The sequence below is a fragment of the Leptodactylus fuscus genome, chromosome 5, assembly GCF_031893055.1.
Source record: "Leptodactylus fuscus isolate aLepFus1 chromosome 5, aLepFus1.hap2, whole genome shotgun sequence".
Lineage (NCBI taxonomy): Eukaryota > Metazoa > Chordata > Amphibia > Anura > Leptodactylidae > Leptodactylus > Leptodactylus fuscus.
This window is the reverse complement of record NC_134269.1, coordinates 73734173-73755528: the sequence shown is the minus strand read 5'-3', so window position 1 is coordinate 73755528 and position 21356 is coordinate 73734173. Positions and strand designations below refer to the sequence as shown.

The 21356-nt window shown below is 41.3% G+C and overlaps 1 protein-coding gene across 1 annotated transcript in view; it reads right to left on the bottom strand.

Moving 5' to 3' along the window:
- Positions 1 to 15672, bottom strand: part of SHC4 (SHC adaptor protein 4) — a 41016-nt gene extending 25344 nt beyond the window's left edge. Inside the window, exons 1-2 of the mRNA XM_075276199.1 lie at positions 15039 to 15672; positions 1255 to 1325 (exon numbers count right to left, since the gene is read on the bottom strand). Coding sequence (XP_075132300.1) covers positions 1255 to 1325; positions 15039 to 15587 — 620 coding nt within the window. The 5' untranslated portion in view covers positions 15588 to 15672. The remainder of the gene's footprint in view (positions 1 to 1254; positions 1326 to 15038) is intronic.
- Between the last annotated feature and the right edge of the window lie 5684 nt (positions 15673 to 21356).

Below are 21356 nucleotides of genomic sequence, written 5' to 3'. Positions count from 1 at the left end.
CAAGAGACTCATCAAGTTTATGCCAGGTATATGCAGACAACCAGAGAAGAACTAATAAAGGAGTCTTAAGTTCACATGAAATCCTTGTGACTGAACACTGATCACATGATGGAGGTTGAAATGAGTTGAAATGCGTAAGCTAAATTTTCCAGATCTTTCTGCCTAATCTGTGTTACATAAAAACAATGAACAGAAAAGATAGAATCACTTTCTATTAATATCTTTTTCATCCTAAACATAAAATAGTAATAACTTGATGAACTTAGGCTCGGCTCACAACTGTGTTCTGTATTCCGTTTGGGGAGTCCGCTTAGGGACCCCCCAAAAGAAAACCTATACACATTAAAAAGCGGTTAGCTAAGAAAGCACATGGACCCCAAAAAATTAATGGGGTCCATGTGGTTTCTGCACAAAATATGTGGAGAGAAAAATACTGCAAGTAGCACTTTTCTCTCCACATATTTCATGCAGAAACCACACGGACCCCATTATAGTCCATGGGATCCATGTGGTTACCTTAGATAACCACTTTTTAATGCATATAGGTCTCCGTTTGGGGGTCCCCAAGTGGACTCCCTGAATGGAATACCAAACGCAGATGTGAACCGGGCTTCACAGAGAAGTTGTCAGTTTCCTGTTTTGCTGCAATTACACAAGTCAACATAGAAGGTACAGACAATGTTTTAGATATTTACCCTTGTATCCTAAATATCCCCAACCTACTCCCTATGCATTTCCTCCATATGTTTAAATGTAGTATATTCACAGAAAGGGAATGAAGATCCACCAGCTCTAAGCTCTTTTGTCAGTAGAACACAATGGGTGAGGGGTGACCCCTTTTATCCTTTTCCTGCTTGGGTCAGCGTGTGTATAGGGCAGGCTTGGTAGGGTAAGGCTGTCCCTTCCCAAATTTAGAAAGTGACCATTGGATACCACTCCTTGGTGACAATGCATAATCTTTGGAACTTTGTAAAACTGAATCACTTTTTTTGTTACAGATAGTAAAATATATACATGTAGAGAGATAGATGTAAATAATAATTTTTTAATAATATTTCTTTTTTTAGTGAATACTTCAAAGTTTTTAGATAAGTATGCAAAATACAAAAAAAATAGTAAAAGTATCAAAGGTATAAAGTTACATGCAAATATATAGTCTACTGGTTCAATCCATAGATTATATTGCGAAATACAATAAGTATGTGATGGAAAATGAACTGAAAATTACATGTAACTATTAGGAGTCCATTTTACCTTGTAACCTGTGTTCTTGTGCCAAAATCAAGAGACCTCATAGACTGCAACACTTCGATACAGCCCATGTACTGCAAAACACAAAGACAGGTTCAATGAGTATGCGGCCATTCATGTCATTCTTATGGTACAAACAGGGTCAGTGCCTTTTCATATATGAACTGAGCTATACATTTGTATGCAGCAAAGAATTAAGCCAGTGTTTAACTGTAGCCTTTTAGTTAAGCAAATGTCTCTTCTCCCACGCACTGTTACTTCAAAAAGAGATCTTTCACCAGACTCTAGATTAGGGTGTATAACAAATGAGCAGGCAATGAAGTAGTTGGCAGAGGGATGTACTGTAAGTGAATATCTATGGATACAAAAATACCTCCATACATACACTGATGAGTATATAGGCCAGCTCCCTTCTATGAAGCCCCTTGATCATTCCTTGGTATAATGAAAAATATGTAATAACTTGTTAATTTGGTGTTCATAATCCACAAATTTACTGAAAATAAATTTGATTTATATAGAGAAGATAATAATAATAGTAGTGTAACATCTCTGCCTGTTCGGGTCACTGCGCCATCCTCTGCTCGTGTGCTGCGGCGCAGGAGGCGTATGCAGTTTGGTTCTTGGCTTAAAGTTTTTGGTCGCACTGTGTGAACACGGCTCTAGTTCTAAGATTGTATTTGCACCACACCCGTCTTCTGCCCTTGTTTGCCTCTGTTCATTAAGTGTTAATTCGTGTGATTGACAGCCTGCCTTCCTGTTAACTCCAGGGGCAGGTTCTTCCTCCCTATTTAGTCTTGACTCTCATTCACACCTATGCTTGCTATTGCCTTGTGCGTACCTGCTCCTTACTGTCACTATTTCTGCTTGCATTCTTATCCTTGACCTTTGGCTTTCCCTACTGACTATTCTTTGGACTCCGATTTGGCACTGCATCGCTCGACTGTTACTGACCCTTGGCTAGCTGACCTCTCTTTGTTGTTGTCCGTCTTGTCTCCGTTTTGAGTTTCCCATATACAGGAAGGGACTATCTTCGTGGTTGCCGCCTATTACGTAGGATAGGGCCTGGCAATAGGAAGGGACAGTTGGGGGCTTCAGCTTAGGGCTCACTGTCTCTTGTGTCCCGTCACAGGGTTCAACAGCTACTGGGGAATTACTGTCCTAGCAATTCCCTAACAAGTAGTAATAATCATCTTGTTTGATAACTTTCAACGTGATAGGGTCAACATTTTGGGTCTCCACAATCTCACATTTTGTTAGCATAAAGCAGAAAGTGAATTACAACAAATAGATTCTTTAACGAAGATAGAACTGTGGCGATCATGTTGGATATTGGTACATAACGTAAACTGACTAGTGAGCCAACATCCTCTATACATGTCAGGTTGCGTAGACTCATTGTTATACCCTTTAGTACATAGCTGCACTGTCATAGAGCAGCTGATCTATGGGAGTCCCTGTGAGAGTCCGACCCTCGCAGATCTAATATTAATGGACTTACCCAAGAATAGATAGGCCATCAATATTAGAAAGTGTATAATTGTGTTGCCATATTTTGACACCCGTAACTTTTTTTTTTACATTCCTGTGTATGAAGCTGTGTAAGGGCTATTTTTTGAAGGACAAGATGAACTTTTTAATTACACCATTTTCGGATTATTGTGGATTTTTATTATATTATTTGGGAGACAAAGTGATTGGGGTTTTTTTTTTCCCTACATGAATGGGATAAAACATTTTATATTTTCGTAGTCTAGGAGTTTTGTGATGCAGGGGGTGTCAAATGTGTTTGTTTATTTTTGGATGTTGATTTTTATATGTGGTCTAAGAGGAGAATTTTTCATTTTTATTTTTATATTTTTTAACATTATTTTAAAATCTTAAAAAATGTTTTCTTACTCTTTTTTTGCCACCCTACAGCACTGTGATCTGTAATCCTTAGGCAGCTTATACTATAGACGTCATTGCTACTGTACTATGGTAAAATCATTGAATTACTACTGAACCCTGTGGCGGGCAGAGCTCAATGGTAATATTCCTGTGGCAGTCCTTTGATCTTGATCTTGAAATGCGTTAGAAGTTCATAGCCTGGATTAAAAGTGAAAGTGACCCCTCATATGCTGTGGTTGCATTTGACCTTGGCATCTAAGGGGTTAAATGTCTGATCAGCTCCTGAGTGGGCATCAGGTTTCCATACCCGATATCCTCCATAATATTATGGCAGATGATGGAATGGGTTAAGTTATTGAGTCGAGTTGTGATCTTTAACTGCACCTAACCTACAGCATATACGAGTACAAAGAGTCTCAAACCGATACACACCTCCTGTTTCGTCAGGGGTTAGGGCTGCTGCACTCTTTCTCCACACTGCAAAGCTGTCTCTTCAGATTTGCTAAATGTCTAACAAAGTCCCAGGCTCACCAGGAAGTCAGGGTTAATTTCCAATATAGTAAGAATACGATCATTATACACTCCAAGCAGCTAAGCTATCAGTAGGAAACAGGATTTATATAACTGAGCTGCCTATAGCACCTTGTGTTATTTACGCTACACTGACAAACAACTGAATGATGCAAAAATACTGGATTTTACATTTGTTGATGGTGAGGTCATACTTATACGTAGTTCCTGGGAACCCACCAACCATCGGAATGGAGATGTGGAGCCCCCTGTTGACAGGTAGTCAATGTGTATCCTGGAACTCCATTCAGGTCTACAGGGCTAATGGAGACAGCCAAGCTCTGTAATATTTTTTTTTTTTCCATCAACGCTAAATAGAGCAGCAGGCAGGACAAAAGTGTGACATTATTCCAATCAAATTCTCTTAAATGAGAATCCCCAATCCCCAACCTCACTACAGGTTGGGGATCCTCCATTAAGTGTTTGTGGTGGTCCCAGCGGTGGGGCCCACAGCGATCAGACTTGTATCACCTATCCTAGGACCTTTGCGGGACATATGGTGATATGACAATGATCTAACTCAAAAACATTCGGCATTGTAACATCTCACCCTACTTTCAACCACAAATATATATTAAGTTGTACCATCTGGGTAAATATCATAGTGGGACTACTTAAAACTGGTGGGTAGCAAGACCGCTAGCGTGGTTACTTTTATAAATGGTTACACTTTAGTCTGTGGACTGTTGGCTGTGAGCCTAGGCCTTATACTCATCTATGTTTTCCAGCAACACTACGCTCATAAATATGGCAGTGAGGTCTTTTGTATGTTTATCATAATAATACATGGCTTTTTCTGAGATCAGGTGTAATGCACAGTCTTTGTGTACATGGCGCATATACACTATTAGGAGCTTATTACTTTAGTGTGCAGCTTTTGCTGGGATTTGTAGTTATCCTGAGATCCAGAACTGCTCAAGCAGAGAATGTGCAGGTCTAGCGCAGATCCTGATTATGTATTCTTACTACGTTCCATGCAGGGATGCTCTTAGCCAGCACCTCTCCCCTGTCATTGATAAAATGAAATATTCAGTGGAGTAGGTGAGTCATGCGCTGAGATCATATGATGATGAGTAAGTGTTCACTTGCCTCTGTGGCCTGTGCGTGGGAAGCTACTCTAAACTAAGATGAGAAAATCAATATCAGAATTACTCAGAGGAGAATACAGGCCGATGTTATCTTTTATTTACAGATGAAGCGCTGTGCTTGGAACTGAATACAGATACCTTTTAATTCTCAACTAATTGAAGAACTTGAGACCAATATACAAAATGTTTAATAAAATGCTAATTCAAGACTTTGCTACATAGAAAACCCTTCCATATCTCTTGGGATTTCTATGTAAGAAATGGACAGATAAAAATATACACTAAAAGAATTTGACTTTTTCCCAAATTATTTCCCTTTCAGACATTTATATTCCAAAGTTAATTGCATAAAAAAATTGTAATCTAAAAAGACATACAAACATACAATGTAATTTATGAGTTGTACATATACAAGAGTTCATATTGCAGTGAGCCATCATACTGCATTATACTTCTATTAGATTTATAGGGAGAAACAATAGTGATGTAGCATGGTATTTTGTGGTCTATCATCTACAGTGCCTGATACACCGCGTTCCAAATTATTATGCAAATCAGATTTAAGTTTCATAAAGATTACAATTTTTTTCCTGTCAATGAAACTCATGGCTGGTGTTGTGTCTCCGGGCTCTTTCACCCACTGAAATCAATCTCAAATACCTGTGATAATTAGTTTGCCAGGTGAGCCCACTTAAGCCCTCGTTCACATCAGCGTCTGGATTCCTTCTGGGGGAGTCCGCATGCGGACAACACCCCCCCCCCCCGAACGGAGTACCGAACACAAGTGCAAGCACTGGTGCAGTAGAAGCACACAGACCCCATAGACTATAATGGGGTCCGTGTGCTTGCAGACAGGAAAGTAGTTCACCATCTACTTTCCTGTCCGCATGATTCATGCGGGCAGTGCATGGCCAGCACATAGACCCCATTATAGTCTATGAGGTCCATGTGCTTTTACAGCACAGCACTTGCAATTGCATGTCTATTCCATTCGGGGGGGTCTCCATGCGGACTGTCCCCGGGCGGAATACAAAAGCAGATCTGAACAGGGCATAAGGCAAAGGTCTCAAACACAGCTTTTTTTTTGTTGTAAATTTTGCTGTAGTTTTTTTTAATCAAAGCCAGGAGTGGATTCATCTCCAGTGTAGCCGAGCTGAGCACACGGCCAGCTCTGCTACATCTCGGCATAGGAATGCATTGACCAGCGTTGATTGGCCGAATGCCATACAGAGTACAGCATTTGGCCAATCAACGCTGGTTCTTCCGGAGGAGGTGGAGTCTAAGATCAGTCCACAGCAGTCTCCATTTTGGTCCGATATTAAACTCCGCCTTCTCACAGACGAGCCTCCGGCAGAACTAGCATTGATTGGCCGAATGCTGTACTCTGTATGGCATTCGGCCAATCAACGCATTCCTATGGGAAAAAGTCAGCTCACGCATATCGCAGGCTGACAGGGATCCCAACGAGATAGAGCCCCAAAGAGCTGTGTGAGTGACATTCCCACCTAAATAAAGGTAATCCCTAGCTAACCCTGCCAGTACATCTATCCCTGTCTCACAGTCACATAGTTCACAGTCTCAAATTAACCGAATGTTAAATCCACCATTTGTATAAATTGGAGGTCACCTGATTTAGCCAGCCAATTACTTTTTCCGATGCCTCCATTGTCATAGTTCCTGTCCCACCTCCCCTGCACAGTTATTGGTGCAAAAAAAGCGCCAGGGAAGGTGGGAGGGGATACAAATTTTTAGTGCGTTTGCCTCGTGGTATTCGATTGGAATCGAATACCTCAAACGGCCTGATATTCGATCGAATATCTATTTCATTGAACAGTGTTCGCTCATCTCTAGTGACCTGTGCTCAGTAAATGGAGGGCAAAGCAACACTGAATAATATGTTCTCCGTGTCCCCATATGCCCTCATGGATGTAAATGACAATGGCTATGCATGCATTTCAGTAAGGCTCTGTATCCATTGGAAACGGAAACCACAATGCCATTCCAGATCTGTCAGAATAGGAATTCCAATGGCACCCATTAGACCCCTTTGATTTATTCCACCCTGACGTCCAATATTGTGTTGAGAAAACCAGTGTTGCGTACTACACTATTCTGTCCCATGGTAAGGATGGACTCACTAACATAGATATAAATGTGAACAGAGCCTAATACAGTATATAAGTGTAGGTTCAATAAGTATAACATTGTCAGTATAACATGATCAGAATTAAGTACATACTGAGTTACTTTATCAACATAGTTTTTATTTGCATTCCACTGTCCACGTTTTGAGTTTATTAGGGCTTTTGCCATCATACAGTATTACTAATGGCAGAGTAGTTTTCCGCACTATACTAAATGTCAAAAGTAATGAAACCCAAAAAAATTTAGTCAAAGCCCATTATAGTTAATAAAGTCCTTGGATATTCACCGGTATCCACTTGATAACAGATAGGGTATGGGTGACATGGCTTCTCTATAAACAAAGCCATAATACTAGTGTGAACAGAACCTTAAAGAGTTCTGTATTACTTATAGCCCTGCAGTAATTTTATATTATAATGATAATAAATGATCAACTATATTCTACATCGCACAGTATTATCTGCATGTACTTCCTTGCTCAGGGTACAAATATTTTAGCACTGACCGTCCCAGTAGTTTGTATGTGCCATGTGCATTAGGTTACTATAGACACAACATCAATGTATTTTCTTATTAATTTCATAATGAAATGGACAAGTAGACTTCTGCACCAGGCTGAGCCTAGGAAAGAAAATATCTGAATCACTGATGAGATTGAACCATGCATGAGTCACTCATGTTAATTCAACTTCCGACAAGGTCGGTCTGTTTTTATTTAATGGTAAAGATAAGTGCCAGGAAGATCTGGTATCCATACAGTGTCTCAGTGACTCATACTCGCTCCACACTGTAATATGCAGCAGTTCGTCCTGTGTTAAATCCGTTGTCTAATTCATTTAGACATTCAGTTGGTCTGAATAATATAATCTAGAGTTGGTAGCAAAATAAAGTGCAAAATCTATAGCAGGTTCGATTTAGTAGGTGCATTTGGGTCACTGCGTCAGAGCAATGATGCTTGTTCCATGAATAGAGCTAGTTTACGGCACAACCTGATGTTTTATTTGAATCATGAATACAATTTAAAGGGAATGTATCACCTAAAAATAGCCGATTTTTTTAAAGCAGGTTTTTATGTTAAACATATAAGATTTTTTAAAAAATATTTTTGAAAATGCGACTATGTTTTAAAAAGAATGCTATATCCCACCCCCAAATGTAAAGCACCATGGAATTACTGGTGCTATATAAATAAATAATAATAATAATATCCTGAAATTTTCATGCTGACCAGCAAGCCTAATAATAGACTGTTAATTGCTAATTCTGTAAGGATCTTGCAGCAGTCACCTTATTTACATCCTATACAGGATTACAATAGAAGATAACAGCTCTATAGTTTAACCCATTGACCACTCACTGACAATGTTACAGTTTATCTACACCCCCTTCACGTACATACCTGGTAATTGAATCTAAACTCCCTTGACAAACCCTTTAAGTTATCTGCAGACAATTTAGTTTTTACAATACAAGTCTATAGCTATCATTGGGAAACATCCTATTATTAGTCATATTTCTCCTACACACGTGGACAAAATTGTTGGTGCCCCTTGTTTAATGAAAGAAAAACCCACAATGGTCACAGAAATAACTTGAATATGACAAAAGTAATAATAACCAAACTACATGTTGAAAAGCCACAAAGCTTCTGGGAGAACGTCCTATGGACAGATAAGACAAAAATCGAACTTTTTGCCAAGGCACATCAGCTCTATGTTCACAGACAGAAAAACGAAGCATATCTTGAAAAGAACACTGTCCCTACTGTGAAACATGGAGGAGGCTCTGTTATATTCTGGGGCTGCTTTGCTACATCTGGCACAGGGAGTCTTGAATCTGTGCAGGGTACAATGAAATCTCAAGACTATCAAGGGATTCTAGAGAGAAATGTGCTGCCCAGTGTCAGAAAGCTTGGTCTCAGTCGCAGGTCATGGGTCTTGCAACAGGATAATGACCCAAAACACACAGCTAAAAACACCCAAGAATGGTTAAGAGGAAAAATACCAAAATACCTGTTGTGGGTTTTTCTTTCATAAAACAAGGGATACCAACAATTTTGTCCTTGTTTGTATAAAGGATAATGGAGAGTGAAGTATAGACCAGTATGGATCAGCTGCCATTGTCTTATATTCAGGATTCCACCTCAAAATCAGCACTAAATTCCGCCCTGAATCTGCATCTTCTATAGAAATTGAACTTAATGTCTCAAGAAGTTTACATTTCTGTAAGTTCCTTTGGAGCACATTATTAGGGATAGATAACTGAAGCTGTTATTAGTCTACAGGTTGTCTACCTATCCAATAGTATTCAGGGGATTTTAGGATATTGTCATCCTTTAAGCTATTAGGCCAGTTATGCTGTGTATACTGTATAGTAACTTCTCCCATGCAATGGTTCTACTAACTGTGCCAGAGTATAACCCTCATAAAGCAAATTTTATTATAGTATCCTGTGGTAGACTCATGCTACACCAAAGGTGTGATATATTTAATGGCGTACAGCTAATCCAGTCCAATAAATCCTGTATATGACAGCTGTATGTGTGATCAGCTTGGCTAAACCTTATCATTAGACTGATTTTATAGGAATGTTTCAGAGCAGAATTACTGTTACAACATGATCCATTTTTTGCTCACAACCTGAGGTTCAACCATGTCCAATAGTCCAATAATATGTTATAGATAGGCTGAGTCTATCAGAAAAGAACATAATAGTATAAATGACACGAATGTACACTACAGTCATCCTATGAAACGTGCACACTGTTATGTGACATAAACATCCCATTTAAAAGCACCTCCACCTATAGAACAAAACAGTAGGTGTGAACAGGTAATTATTGGAAAATGTTCTATAAAGCTTATACAATGAAATCTACCATAGTGGAAAGAGTATTAAAGGTTAGGTGAGGAGTATGGTGTTTCAGTGCTTGAAATGCTATGCAGGTTCAGCTGTAGGCACTGGCAGTCATGTCATTGGGTTTTTTGTTTTATTTTTTCAATGTTTCCCTTAAAGTGATATGATGTATTTACTGAAGGGATTGTGAGGAACCTGAAGATGTTAAAGGGGCTGTCCAGCCCAAATTTATTTTTCATACTGATGACCTATCCATGGTCATTGGTATTTGACCTGTGGCATTCCAACACTCAGACCATGCACAGATCAGCTGTTCCAGAAGCTTCTAATGGACAGGGAGCCGATGCAGCACTGCTCCTATTTAAGTACTATTACCGGTAGGAGCGGTGTAGCAGCCCTATCCACTTAATAGTGGTGGTCCTGAGGAACTGCAGAGCCAAAGCTGATCTGAGCAGGTCCAGGTGTCCAGGCCCCCACATGCTAATAACCTATCTTTTGAGTAGGTCATCGGAATTTGGAGCTGGACAACTATTTTAACCCTTTAGCAGACTTTTACTTTTTAAATAGTTAATAATCCAGTGATAAATATATATGACATTTCTTTGCTGCAAATTCACATAAAATGCACAGATGTTTCTTATTTCTGGACAATCCGTTCTTTCTTGGGCATTAGGTTCTTCATAGAAATCCATCAGACCCAGTAGTGCCAGTGCAAGAAAGTGACAAATAGAGCCCCCTCTCCAAAAATAAAACAGGTTGGTAACCAAGTCTATTGGCTTGGGTATCACTGCTATCCATAGCAAAAAGACTAAGAAACTACATGGAACCTTGGGTCTCCTATGAGTACTTATGTGTTCTCTCTTGCTCGAAAATCAAAATCATGGCTTATTTTGGTGTAGATAATTAACACCGTGAGCCCCAATATATAGTACTTGCACTATGAGTATGATGCTGATGTAGGTGTGAGCATTGTGGTGCTAAAATGCTGTACTACCACCCGGGTGGGGGTCTGGACTGAGGCAACTTAAAGGTAGTGTATCGTGTCAGTTGAGGAGTGTGTGGTGGACTGCAAGAGGTTCCTGTGAGACCTGCGGAGACCTTGGAGAGTGAGCATGCTTCTGCTTGTCCACAGAAGAGCCACTGGGGCTGGAATCTGAGCTGAGTGACAGGGTGGTATGGCATGACACGGCCTAGAGCATTGTCAAAGAGAAGGTACCATAGAAGGTTGGTGGAAGGTACCATATTCCAGAAAATGGCTTTGGGTGTGCTGCTTTGTCAAGTCCATACCTAAAATTGGCCTGTAGAACAGTTTTGTGTGATAGTCTGTACTTTGTGAGTCTTAGGCTAGGTTCACACGGTAGAAAATGAAGAGAAATTCCTCTTTACTTTTGGCCACCGTATTCAGCTGTGGGATTGCAGCAACGGAATGCTGATACAGTGGCAGACTCCTCTATGTGAACGTACCCTTACCGTGTATTTTTGTGTAATAAGATGTTAATTACTGTATATTCTGCTGATTTGTCGCACGGTATGATGTATCACTGACACTTTAATTGAGTTTCTTCAGTCTGGAACTTTCTGGAAGAGGGTGGCACAATAACTCTAATGATTTCCATGCCATCTGCAGTACACCCTATGCATGCTGTGGCCTTATGGTTTGCTGTCACGACAGGCGGAAACGTTCTTCTATTAAAAGAAAGGCGGTTTTCCCACATTTCTGGGTCTTCTGAATTTCTGCATTATTTGGCAGTGGCTTTTTAAGAACACAAGTAACAGGGATCTGGTGGACCTGGCTTTGGGTAGGTCCGTGTAGGGATACAGGAGTGTAGGCATAGTACTTGTGGTGTAAGTGAGCTTCCCCTGGTCCTGGGCTCCCACAAACCCAGCAAGAGGTCATCTTTGGGGACCATGTGATAAGTCAATCCTGGGATTAATTTAGATGGCAAGACTCTGTGGGCTGTGTAATACATTCAGCCCTGTGGAAAACAATAGTAAGATTTATGTGGACTATTGGAGAATGCTGGGATAAGAATGAGTGACCCCTGTTCTGGAAGTGAGCAAAGAGGGAAAACTTTCACCCTGTGTAGAGTGAAAGTATAACTGGTGCTCTCCAAGTTATGAGGTGAAGTTAACCTGTGCCAAGTTGGAGTGGTCTGTTGTTATTGATCCAAGACAAGGACTGTGACTAAGTGACCACATGCTCGTTTGAGATTGGAAAATATACACACTTACATGCTTGCTGCTGAGGTTGGTAGGCAGGGGCATAGCTACAAGGGTAGCAGCAGTAGTGCTGCCACAGGGCCCGGTACATTAGGGGACCCAGCAGCAGCCGCTACCACTGCAGATTTTGGGGGCCTGGTGTCAGCCGCTGCGTATTTTGTGTTTTTTTTAAATAGACCGTTACCTGCTGGAGTTACTCCAACTGGTAACGAGCCCTATTTACTTAATGATCCTGGCTCCTGCTCATGGCTAACTTAAAAAAACACTGATACTTACCTGTCCAGGCTCCAGAAGGCTTCAGGCCTACTTGTGTTACGTCCCAAAGGTCACGTGGGCCGGTCTTGCATCCTTATGCATCGCAACGCAAGTCCCGGTTCAAGTGATGCCTCTTCCATCATTGAAGATGGCTGACATCAGCAGGGAGTGCACCGTAGCCCAGGAGAGGTAAATAACATTGTTTTTTATGTTTGTATCCTCCTCTGGGTCTATGATTATAATAGGTCTGGAAAGACCCCAGAGATTAATAATTGTTCATGGGTGGTCCACAATGGTGAATAATACTGTGTATAAGGGCCACTATGGGGCATAATATTGGGTACAGGAGCCGCTATGGGGCATAATAGTGTATGCAGGAATGCAGGGGGGTTGGTCAATTGAGGTCTTAGGGGGGGTGTTCGCAGGGAAGGAAAGGTGGTCAGGGGGGAGCCATGTCATAAGTTTGCCATGGGTCTCACCATTCCTAGTTACGTCACTGGTGGTAGGATTAATTCTATGGTAGGGCACAAGGACCTCCATGGAGGGGGAGAGTAAGGGTAGTGGGTAGCCTCCTTAAGGACTCATAGTGATACTGTAAGATAGGTGACAGTTAACAATCTTTCTGGGTGAAATTAAACTATTAGTGGGCATGTGGTGCATGGCATGTTCTCCAGCCCTAGTGAAAAGCAATTTGCAGTTTTCTTCTTGAGTGAAGTCTAGTAATGGTGAAGTACTGTGTCTTTACAACTGTTCTGCAACCATTAAGCCTATTGTGTCCCTTAGTATGTGTATCTGTAACTATAATGCCTACTGTGCTACTCTGTGTGTTTACATCTATCAAGATTTCTGTTTACAACGCTCTACAACAATACTTTAAGGAGATTCTACCACTAAAGCAACATTTTTTCTAATGTCGGAACATCCCCACTGCTGCCTGAGAGCTCACTCAAGCGCCGCCTCCATCTTCAGCTGCAACCCCGTCTCGTCTGTCTTCCGTCTCGGTCCAACTTCTTCCACCTGCGCAGTACGCTCCTGTATTGAACTACAAGAGCAAGAGCGGCCTCCCAAAAATGGCCGCCGGCTTGTACTTCAATACAGGAGTGTACTGCGCAGGACTCGGAAGTTGGACCAACAGAAGAAGACAGAAGAGGCAGGGTTGCAGCTGAAGATGGAGGCGGCACTGGAGTGAGCTCTCGGGCAGCAGTGGGGACGCCCCCATCGCCGATTGAGCGCTGGGGCCCGCCCTCATTGCTGCGGAGAACTCATTAGCATACCGGTGAAAACCGGTATTTCTAAGGAACGGCGCGGCGGAGACCACGTCTAAAGGTAAGAGACGAATAGCCTTTCTAAAGGCAATTCCGACGTCTAAAGCAGAAAAAACAGCCTTTTAGTGGTAGAATCCCTTTAAGTGGAATTCTGTAAGCACATTTTACATGTAAATCATGAATCAATAAAAATATGTGGTCTGTCCCTAAAACTGTAATGCCCTAAGAATATACTATCAAATGGCCAATGTATTTATAAGACATATCTGATGTATTACCTGGAAATATAATATTGGAAATAATAAAGACATTCAGTAGTGATTTGCCATAGCACTAAGGGGGTAGATTATTATGTATTTTAAAGCATAGCTTTGGAGGAAAGGGGTGTGACCTAATAGGAAGAAATATGGCTACGTATAAAACACCGTGCACCAAATTTAGCCACAAAGTACAGTAATACCAATAGGTGAGGTAAAGTTAGAAAAGGAACACTCAAGCACAGGCCACCGTAATAATTTGGGAGATATTTAGACTGTCCTGACTCTGTGCATGAACCTTGGGAATTGCAGTGTCAAAGGAACTCTACCTGTACAGAGACAGTGTGTGCAGAGACTAATGCATGTATATTGTCCATTATACACTGCTTTATGGCAGTATGTAAATACATTAACATAGTCTTACTATCTTGGGACTGATTTTCAGTAGTCACAATACTATAAGTACTCTAAGACTGTTTGGCACATGTATGCTTTCTAATTCTGCAATTTTTTTAAAGAATATTCTTGCGTTATCAGAATTATCAGACATGCTTAACACAGAACCTTATGGGAAGTCTATGTCTGGATGGGCAGGACTACAAACAGCGACAAGTCATCCAATAACTCACACCTTAATTACTCACATAGAATTCTAGGACAATTTATAAGCCGTATTTTTAACACCAAGTGTGATATTAGCAGCTGCTACCGTCATTCTCAGGTTTTAGTGTGAAGGTGTTGATGGGTAGAGACTTTCACATCCTATGAAGTTATCAGTTTGCTGAGACAGCTGCCTGTATTTCATGTCCTATCTGATCGGTGCTATGAGGCAACAGAGAAGAGCAGCGTCGCATCCTGAAGTCAGAATGTTATTACATAATGAACTGGTATATAGATGTCGTGGTACATAACAGTACATAGGTAGGCCTCTTCATGTGACGTCTTTAAAGCAGAACATGACCTCTAAGTAGACTTTTCCTGTCCCTATATATCATTAAGCCACCACTCACTGTTATATCTGACAATACCAGCTGAGATTGTATATATCTGTCATACCCAAAAACTTCTGTCTAGTTCTAAATCTCAACTTCCATATTTTTGCATATTTCATAGACTTACTGTTCATGAAACTAGGGTGATATAAGCCATGTGAAAAATGGTGTCACCTATAACTAGGGTACATAGGCCCATATTGAATATTGTATGCTAACCAAGATTTCTACAGCATATAGGTTACTCACTTTCACGCAGTAGGAGAGGACTGGTCCCATATTCACATGCTGTATGTAGCCGTTCTTCTCATCAGGTGAAGACTTCTCATTTTCTGCCAGTGCACAGTCCTCGAGAGGTTTTGCAGTCAAGTCTACATCCTGCATTACTTGAGAAGAGCTCATGTAGCTGTTGAAAGTGTTTTCAGCAGATGTTGGGCTATTTGGAGCAGTGTGACTGTCTGTCAGTTTTAATCTGGGTACTTCTTTACTCCCAAGGGAGAATTGCCTCAATCTCATCAGCCTAGCGGAGTTTGACAGCTTAAAATGAGGCATTTTGGGTATAAAAGTGCATAGTGTAGTTGTACTATCCTGTGATACCAAGGTGAGGTCTTCTACTGGTAAGAAGGAAGTAGCATTTGCATGAGCTTTGGCATTTAAAGATGGGTTCGGAGAACATTCTTCTGTAGTTGTTAGAGAGTCATTTCTGAATCGGCTGTACTTGGCCCTTTGAAGCATTACTGGGTATCTACAAAGGAATTGCTGCAGAATGTGTCCACTATGCTGACTGTGGTCTTTCATAGCCTAATGATAATACTCACTGACATTTTATAGAAGACGCTGCAGTCAGTCTACAATCCACCTAAAGATTTTGGTTTCTGCAGCAATATTCTGCAACATTGTAAAATGTATATACACTAAAAACAAACTATTATATTATAAAATACAATGCAAAGGGATGGTGCATGCAGCTAGTGATCCATAGGTCTAAGTAGATACAATAATGTTTAGGAATAGTCCAGGGTTTGTAGTATATCCATGAGATTCAGCTGTCAAAGTGTAAAGAGATCAGAATCCAGTGTAGAAGTCTGCTAGCTGCAATATAAGAGCAGGCTTCTTTCACAGAAAGTGAGCCAGCAGTAAAGTCCATATATCCTGTGCGATGAGCCCTCCTTCATCCCATGCACAAGCCATGTCACACTGGCATCATCCTGGAGCGAAGGATGTTGGGGGCGTTGCAGATTTTCATGAATGAACTCCACTGAATGAAATGCTCCCTAGGTTTGCACGCTAGCAATCTGTGAATGAAGCCAGGAATGGCTGGAATTGACTCACAATCCCAAGGGTGCTCAGCTCACATCCAATAGCAGAAAGGCAGGATGACTCACGCACGACAAAAACACTAAGCTACTAGTTACAGCTCGGGTGTGCTTGTACTGACAATGTGGAGGATGTGGATGGATGGATGGATAGATGGATAGATAGATAGATAGATGAATGGACAGATAGACAAAATATATATATATATATATATATATATATAGTCGCTTAATGGTAGATTTTCTATTTATTATCTTTATATATACACACAGAGTAATAGATGCTTTTAACCATTTACTACCTGTACATCTACATGGACAGATAATACAGAAATATAACCTATGTAGACAATAAGGTAATAGACGATAGCTAGGTAGTTACTTAACCCTTTCGAGCTTCATTTAGCGGCTGTGTTATTCCTAATTAATGGAATAGTGAACTGTACCCAATACCAATCTTAGCTCTCCAGTATATGACAGCTTCTGTTCTGTTCTATGTATAGATCACAGCATGGACATAGCTACCAGGAATCCTGCCATAGCACATGCTTCCAAGGGATAATAAAAGGGTCAGTGAGTGAACATCTAAATAATCCTAAACCTTTGATGTCCTCTCATCCCTTTTTGATGTGATTATAATGAATTTGGTCCTTTTGCTACGGGGCCTGATTACATTACATATGCAGAGTTACCAGGGGTGTAACTAGCAAAGACTGGGCCTTACAGCATAGCGCCCCCTTTCCTGGCCCCCACACGGTAGTATGTCCCACAGTGGCCCCTGCACACAGTAGCATGCCCCCCAAGAACTACTATTATATTCTGGGGTCTTTTCACAAACCTTAATATGGTATCCAACAGCTTATTAGTAACCTGTCCTCTCCAATACATGTGGGTTGTTGAGAGAGGTTTTGACAAAAGACTGTCCCCAATTTTCACCTCATACAAGATGATGATTTGGGTGATCTGGGGGAGACACACATGGAGCGGAGCACAATAGTGAAACCACTAAATTGCACATACTGCTCCTACACTGCTAGAAGCAGACAAGGAGAAAACAAGTAAGGAGCAATGTTTATACTGTTTGGAGGCCACATGGATTGTGGAATTACTAAGATTTTGTGGGTGCCACAAAGAAGGGGCATTATATTATGTCTGGGCTAATAAATGGGCATTATGCTGTGTAGAAGCACAAAGAAACATGGTTGAAAATGGGCAGGCCCAAAAGGACATGGGAGGGATTAGAGGTGTGACTTACAATTCATAAATTTGTTGTTGTATCCTGTACATTTTATCCATTTTTGTCCTTCAGAATTTAGGAGGTATACAATCATTGTAATTAATGGGAAAATTATACACTAACTAGTATATAGTCTCTCAACTCCCTCTGTCCTATCAGATTTCATCTATAGGGGGGAGGATAGATATATAATAGTGTAGCCGATATCAGCAGAATTGAGGAATCACACACAAAAAAAAAGTGTAAGATACATTTATAAGATTTGTGTACTCTCTCGTATGGTCTATGTTGTGATGATGCTCTACAGACTGCCTGCATAGACCGGGTATATTAACTACTATGTGGTTATATGGGGGTTGGTATGGGGCAGAATACTAAATTAGTAGGCACACCTTAACAAAATTAAATATATAGAAAGGTGCAAATATGCTGCATCATAAAGATGTCCAGAGAGATTACTAGAAGTATAGCATAAAGCTAGTTGCCATCTACAGTAGGCCAAGTTCATATTGCATAATTTAAAGGTTCTGTTCCCCACTGCAAAATCTGTAAGGGGACCCAATCTATCTTGTGCCACTTAGAATAGTAGTACATTTTATTTTAGCGCTTGAAATGCGATGGGAGCGTCCCCACTGCTGCTCGAAAACAGGCTCCAGCGACGCCTCTATCTTATGCTGGATCCTCCCCTTCTTTCTTCGTCTTTCTTTGGCGTCTTCTCCGACGTCTGCGCAGTTGGCTCTGCCAGTGAGACACTAGTAGAGCCAACTGCGCAGACGTCGGAGAAGACGCCAAAGAAAGAAGGGGAGGATCCAGCATAAGATAGAGGCGTCGCTGGAGCCTGTTTTTGAGCAGCAGTGGGGACATCCCCATCGCATTTCAAGCGCTGGGGGACGCCCCCATTGCTGCGAGAGAACTAATTTGCATACAGGTAAAAACCGGTATTGCTAAGGAACGGCGCAGCGTAGACCACATCTAAAGGTAAGAGACGAATAGCCTTTCTAAAGGCTATTCCGACGTCTTATCGACAAAAAAAAGTGTTTTAATGGTAAAATCCCTTTAAAAAATTGACCTGTTTTTCACAAATATGAAAAATAGATCTCCTCCAGAGGATACATGACCTGTTATATGATGACATGATTACGTGCTGTTCATGATTAACACTGATGTGTGAATAATTCCTTCCTGAGAAGACCACACCCCTTTAAAGTTAGGGTTTTTGGCCCTGAAGACTACGGTTACAGCAAGCTGGTTAAAAGGAAAGAGTGGTCCAAAGTCAGGTTGGACCAGGTCAGCCAACCATGGAAGCAGGATCAGGTGAGCTAGGGAGTTCTTGGATTTAACCAAACTGCAAAGAATTAAGTTCTGGAAAGGGCGAGTGTGAGACTGAGATCCTGGAAGAAAACTTCTTCCAGAGTGCTCTGGACCTTAGACTGCGCCAAAGGTTCACCTTCCAACAAGAAAATGATCCTAAGCACACAGCTAAAATAACAAAGGCGTGGCTTCGGAAAAACTCTGTGACCATTCTTGACTGGCCCAGCCAGAACCCTGACCTAAGCCCAATTGAGCATCTCTGGAGAGACCTGAAAATGGCTATCGACCAACGTTCACCATCCAACCTGACTGAACTGGAGAGGATCTGCAAGGAAGAATGGCAGAGGATCCCCAAATCCAGATGTGAAAAACTTGTTGCATCATTCCCAAGAAGACTCATGACTGTGCTAGCTCAAAACAGTGCTTCTACTCAATACTGAGCAAAGGGTCTGAATACTTATGACCATGTGATATTTCAGTTTTTCTTTTTTAATAAAATTTGCAAAAATATCTACAGTTCAGTTTTTTTGTCCTTAAAACATGTCAAAATGAGGCTCAGTAGTGTGTGTGGCCTCCACATGCCTGTATGACCTCCCTACAACGCCTGGGCATGCTTCTGATGAGGTTGTGGATGGTCTCCTGAGGGATTTCCTCCCAGACCTGGACTGAAGCATCTGCCAACTCCTGGACAGTCTGTGGTGCAACGTGATGTTGGTGGATGGAGCGAGACATGATGTCCCAGATGTGCTCAATCAGATTCAGGTCTGGGGAACGGACGGGCCAGTCCATAGCATCAATGCCTTCATCTTGCAGGAAATGCTGACACACTCCAGCCACATGGGGTCTGGCATTGTCCTGTATTAGGAGGAACCAAGCTCCAACCGCACCAGCATATGGTCTCACAAGGGGTCTGAGGATCTCATCTCGGTACCTAATAGCAGTCAGGCTACCTCTGCTGAGCACATGGAGGGCTGTGCAGCCCTTCAAAGAAATGCTACCCCACACCATTACTGACCCACTGCCAAACCGGTCATGCTGAAAGGATGTTGCAGGCAGCAGATCGCTCTCCACGGCGTCTCCAGACACTGTCACATATATGCTCAGTGTGAACCTGCTTTCATCTGAAGAGCACAGGGCGCCAGCGGTGAAGTTGCCAATCCTGGTGTTCTGTGGCAAATGCCAAGCGTCCTGCACGGTGTTGGGCTGTGAGCACAACCCCCATCTGTGGACGTCGAGCACTCAATACCATCCTCATGGAGTTGGTTTGTAACCGTTTGTGCAGACACTTGCACATTTGGGGCCTGCTGGAGGTCATTTTGCAGGGCTCTGGCAGTGCTCCTCCTGTTCCTCCTTGCACAAAGGCGGAGGCAGCGGTCCTGCTACTGGTGCCCTCCTATGGCCCCCTCCACGTCTCCTGGTAGTGCCACCAGCGTGTCACAATGCACCACAGACTGTCCAGGATTTGGCAGATGCTTTGGTCCAGGTCTAGGAGGCGATCCCTCAGAAGACCATTTGCAACCTCATCAGGAGCATGCCCAGGTTTTGTAGGGAGGTCATACAGGCATGTGGAGGCCACACACACTACTGAGCCTCATTTTGACATGTTTTAAGGACATTACATCAAAGTTGGATCAGTCTGTAGTGTGTTTTTCCACTTTAATTTTGGGGGTGACTCCAAATCCAGGCTTCCATTGGTTAATACATTTGATTTCCAGTGATGATTGTTGTGCGATTTTGTTGTCATCACATTCAACTTTGTACAGAAGAAAGTATTCAATGAGAATATTTCATTCATTCAGATCTAGGATGTGTTATTTGAGCATTCCCTTTATTTTTTGAGCACATTGAGACAATAGTAAGTGACAGACATTTGTTGAACTACAGGCTCCTTCTAAGAGGCTTAAAAATGAAATGTTTCTTTAAGTCATATTCGTATGCTAAAGATTTTAAACGATTAAACAATCTAAGATTTTCTGACAATAGTAATTTCTGCACCAGAGTACAGAGAACACAACAAAATTTTGAAAGCCATCTAGGATTTGTCTTCATTTTGTGGGAAAAATTCTGCTTTGTAATGATGCCATTTAATATTTTGTGCAATGTAATAGGAAGCTGGAACAAAATTCAGAAGGAGGGGGGAGGGAATTGGAGTTTGTTTTCTACGGCGTTCAATGTGCAGCCAAAATGACATGTCACCTGTATTCTATGGGTCGGCGTGATTAGAACGATACCAAACGCACACTATATATATATATATATATTTTTATTTAGTCTTTTTTTTTTAATTTATTTCTCACATACTATATATATATATATATATATATATATATATATATATATATATATATTATTTGTGTATGGGGGTGAAGCAGACTGTATATAAAGGCAGACTCACTATATTGCTATGGGGACTAGCAATTTTCCAGTGGTATTATAGTAATGTAGTATTGTTCTAGTACATCAAATAACCAAATTGCTCAGCATCAATGTTTGTATTTTATCGAATTTGAAAGGAAAACTGCCTGTCAACTTCATTTTCTTCTATATGCGGCCATTTACCCACCTAGTTTGAGAGCCCTGTTACATTTAATGAAGGAGTAGTTTAAGTATACATGCATACACACTTCACATGCAGTGCAAGTCTTCACAATAATAATTATGAGGCATCATAACTAAAATCATTCATTTATTAGGTAAGGAGGA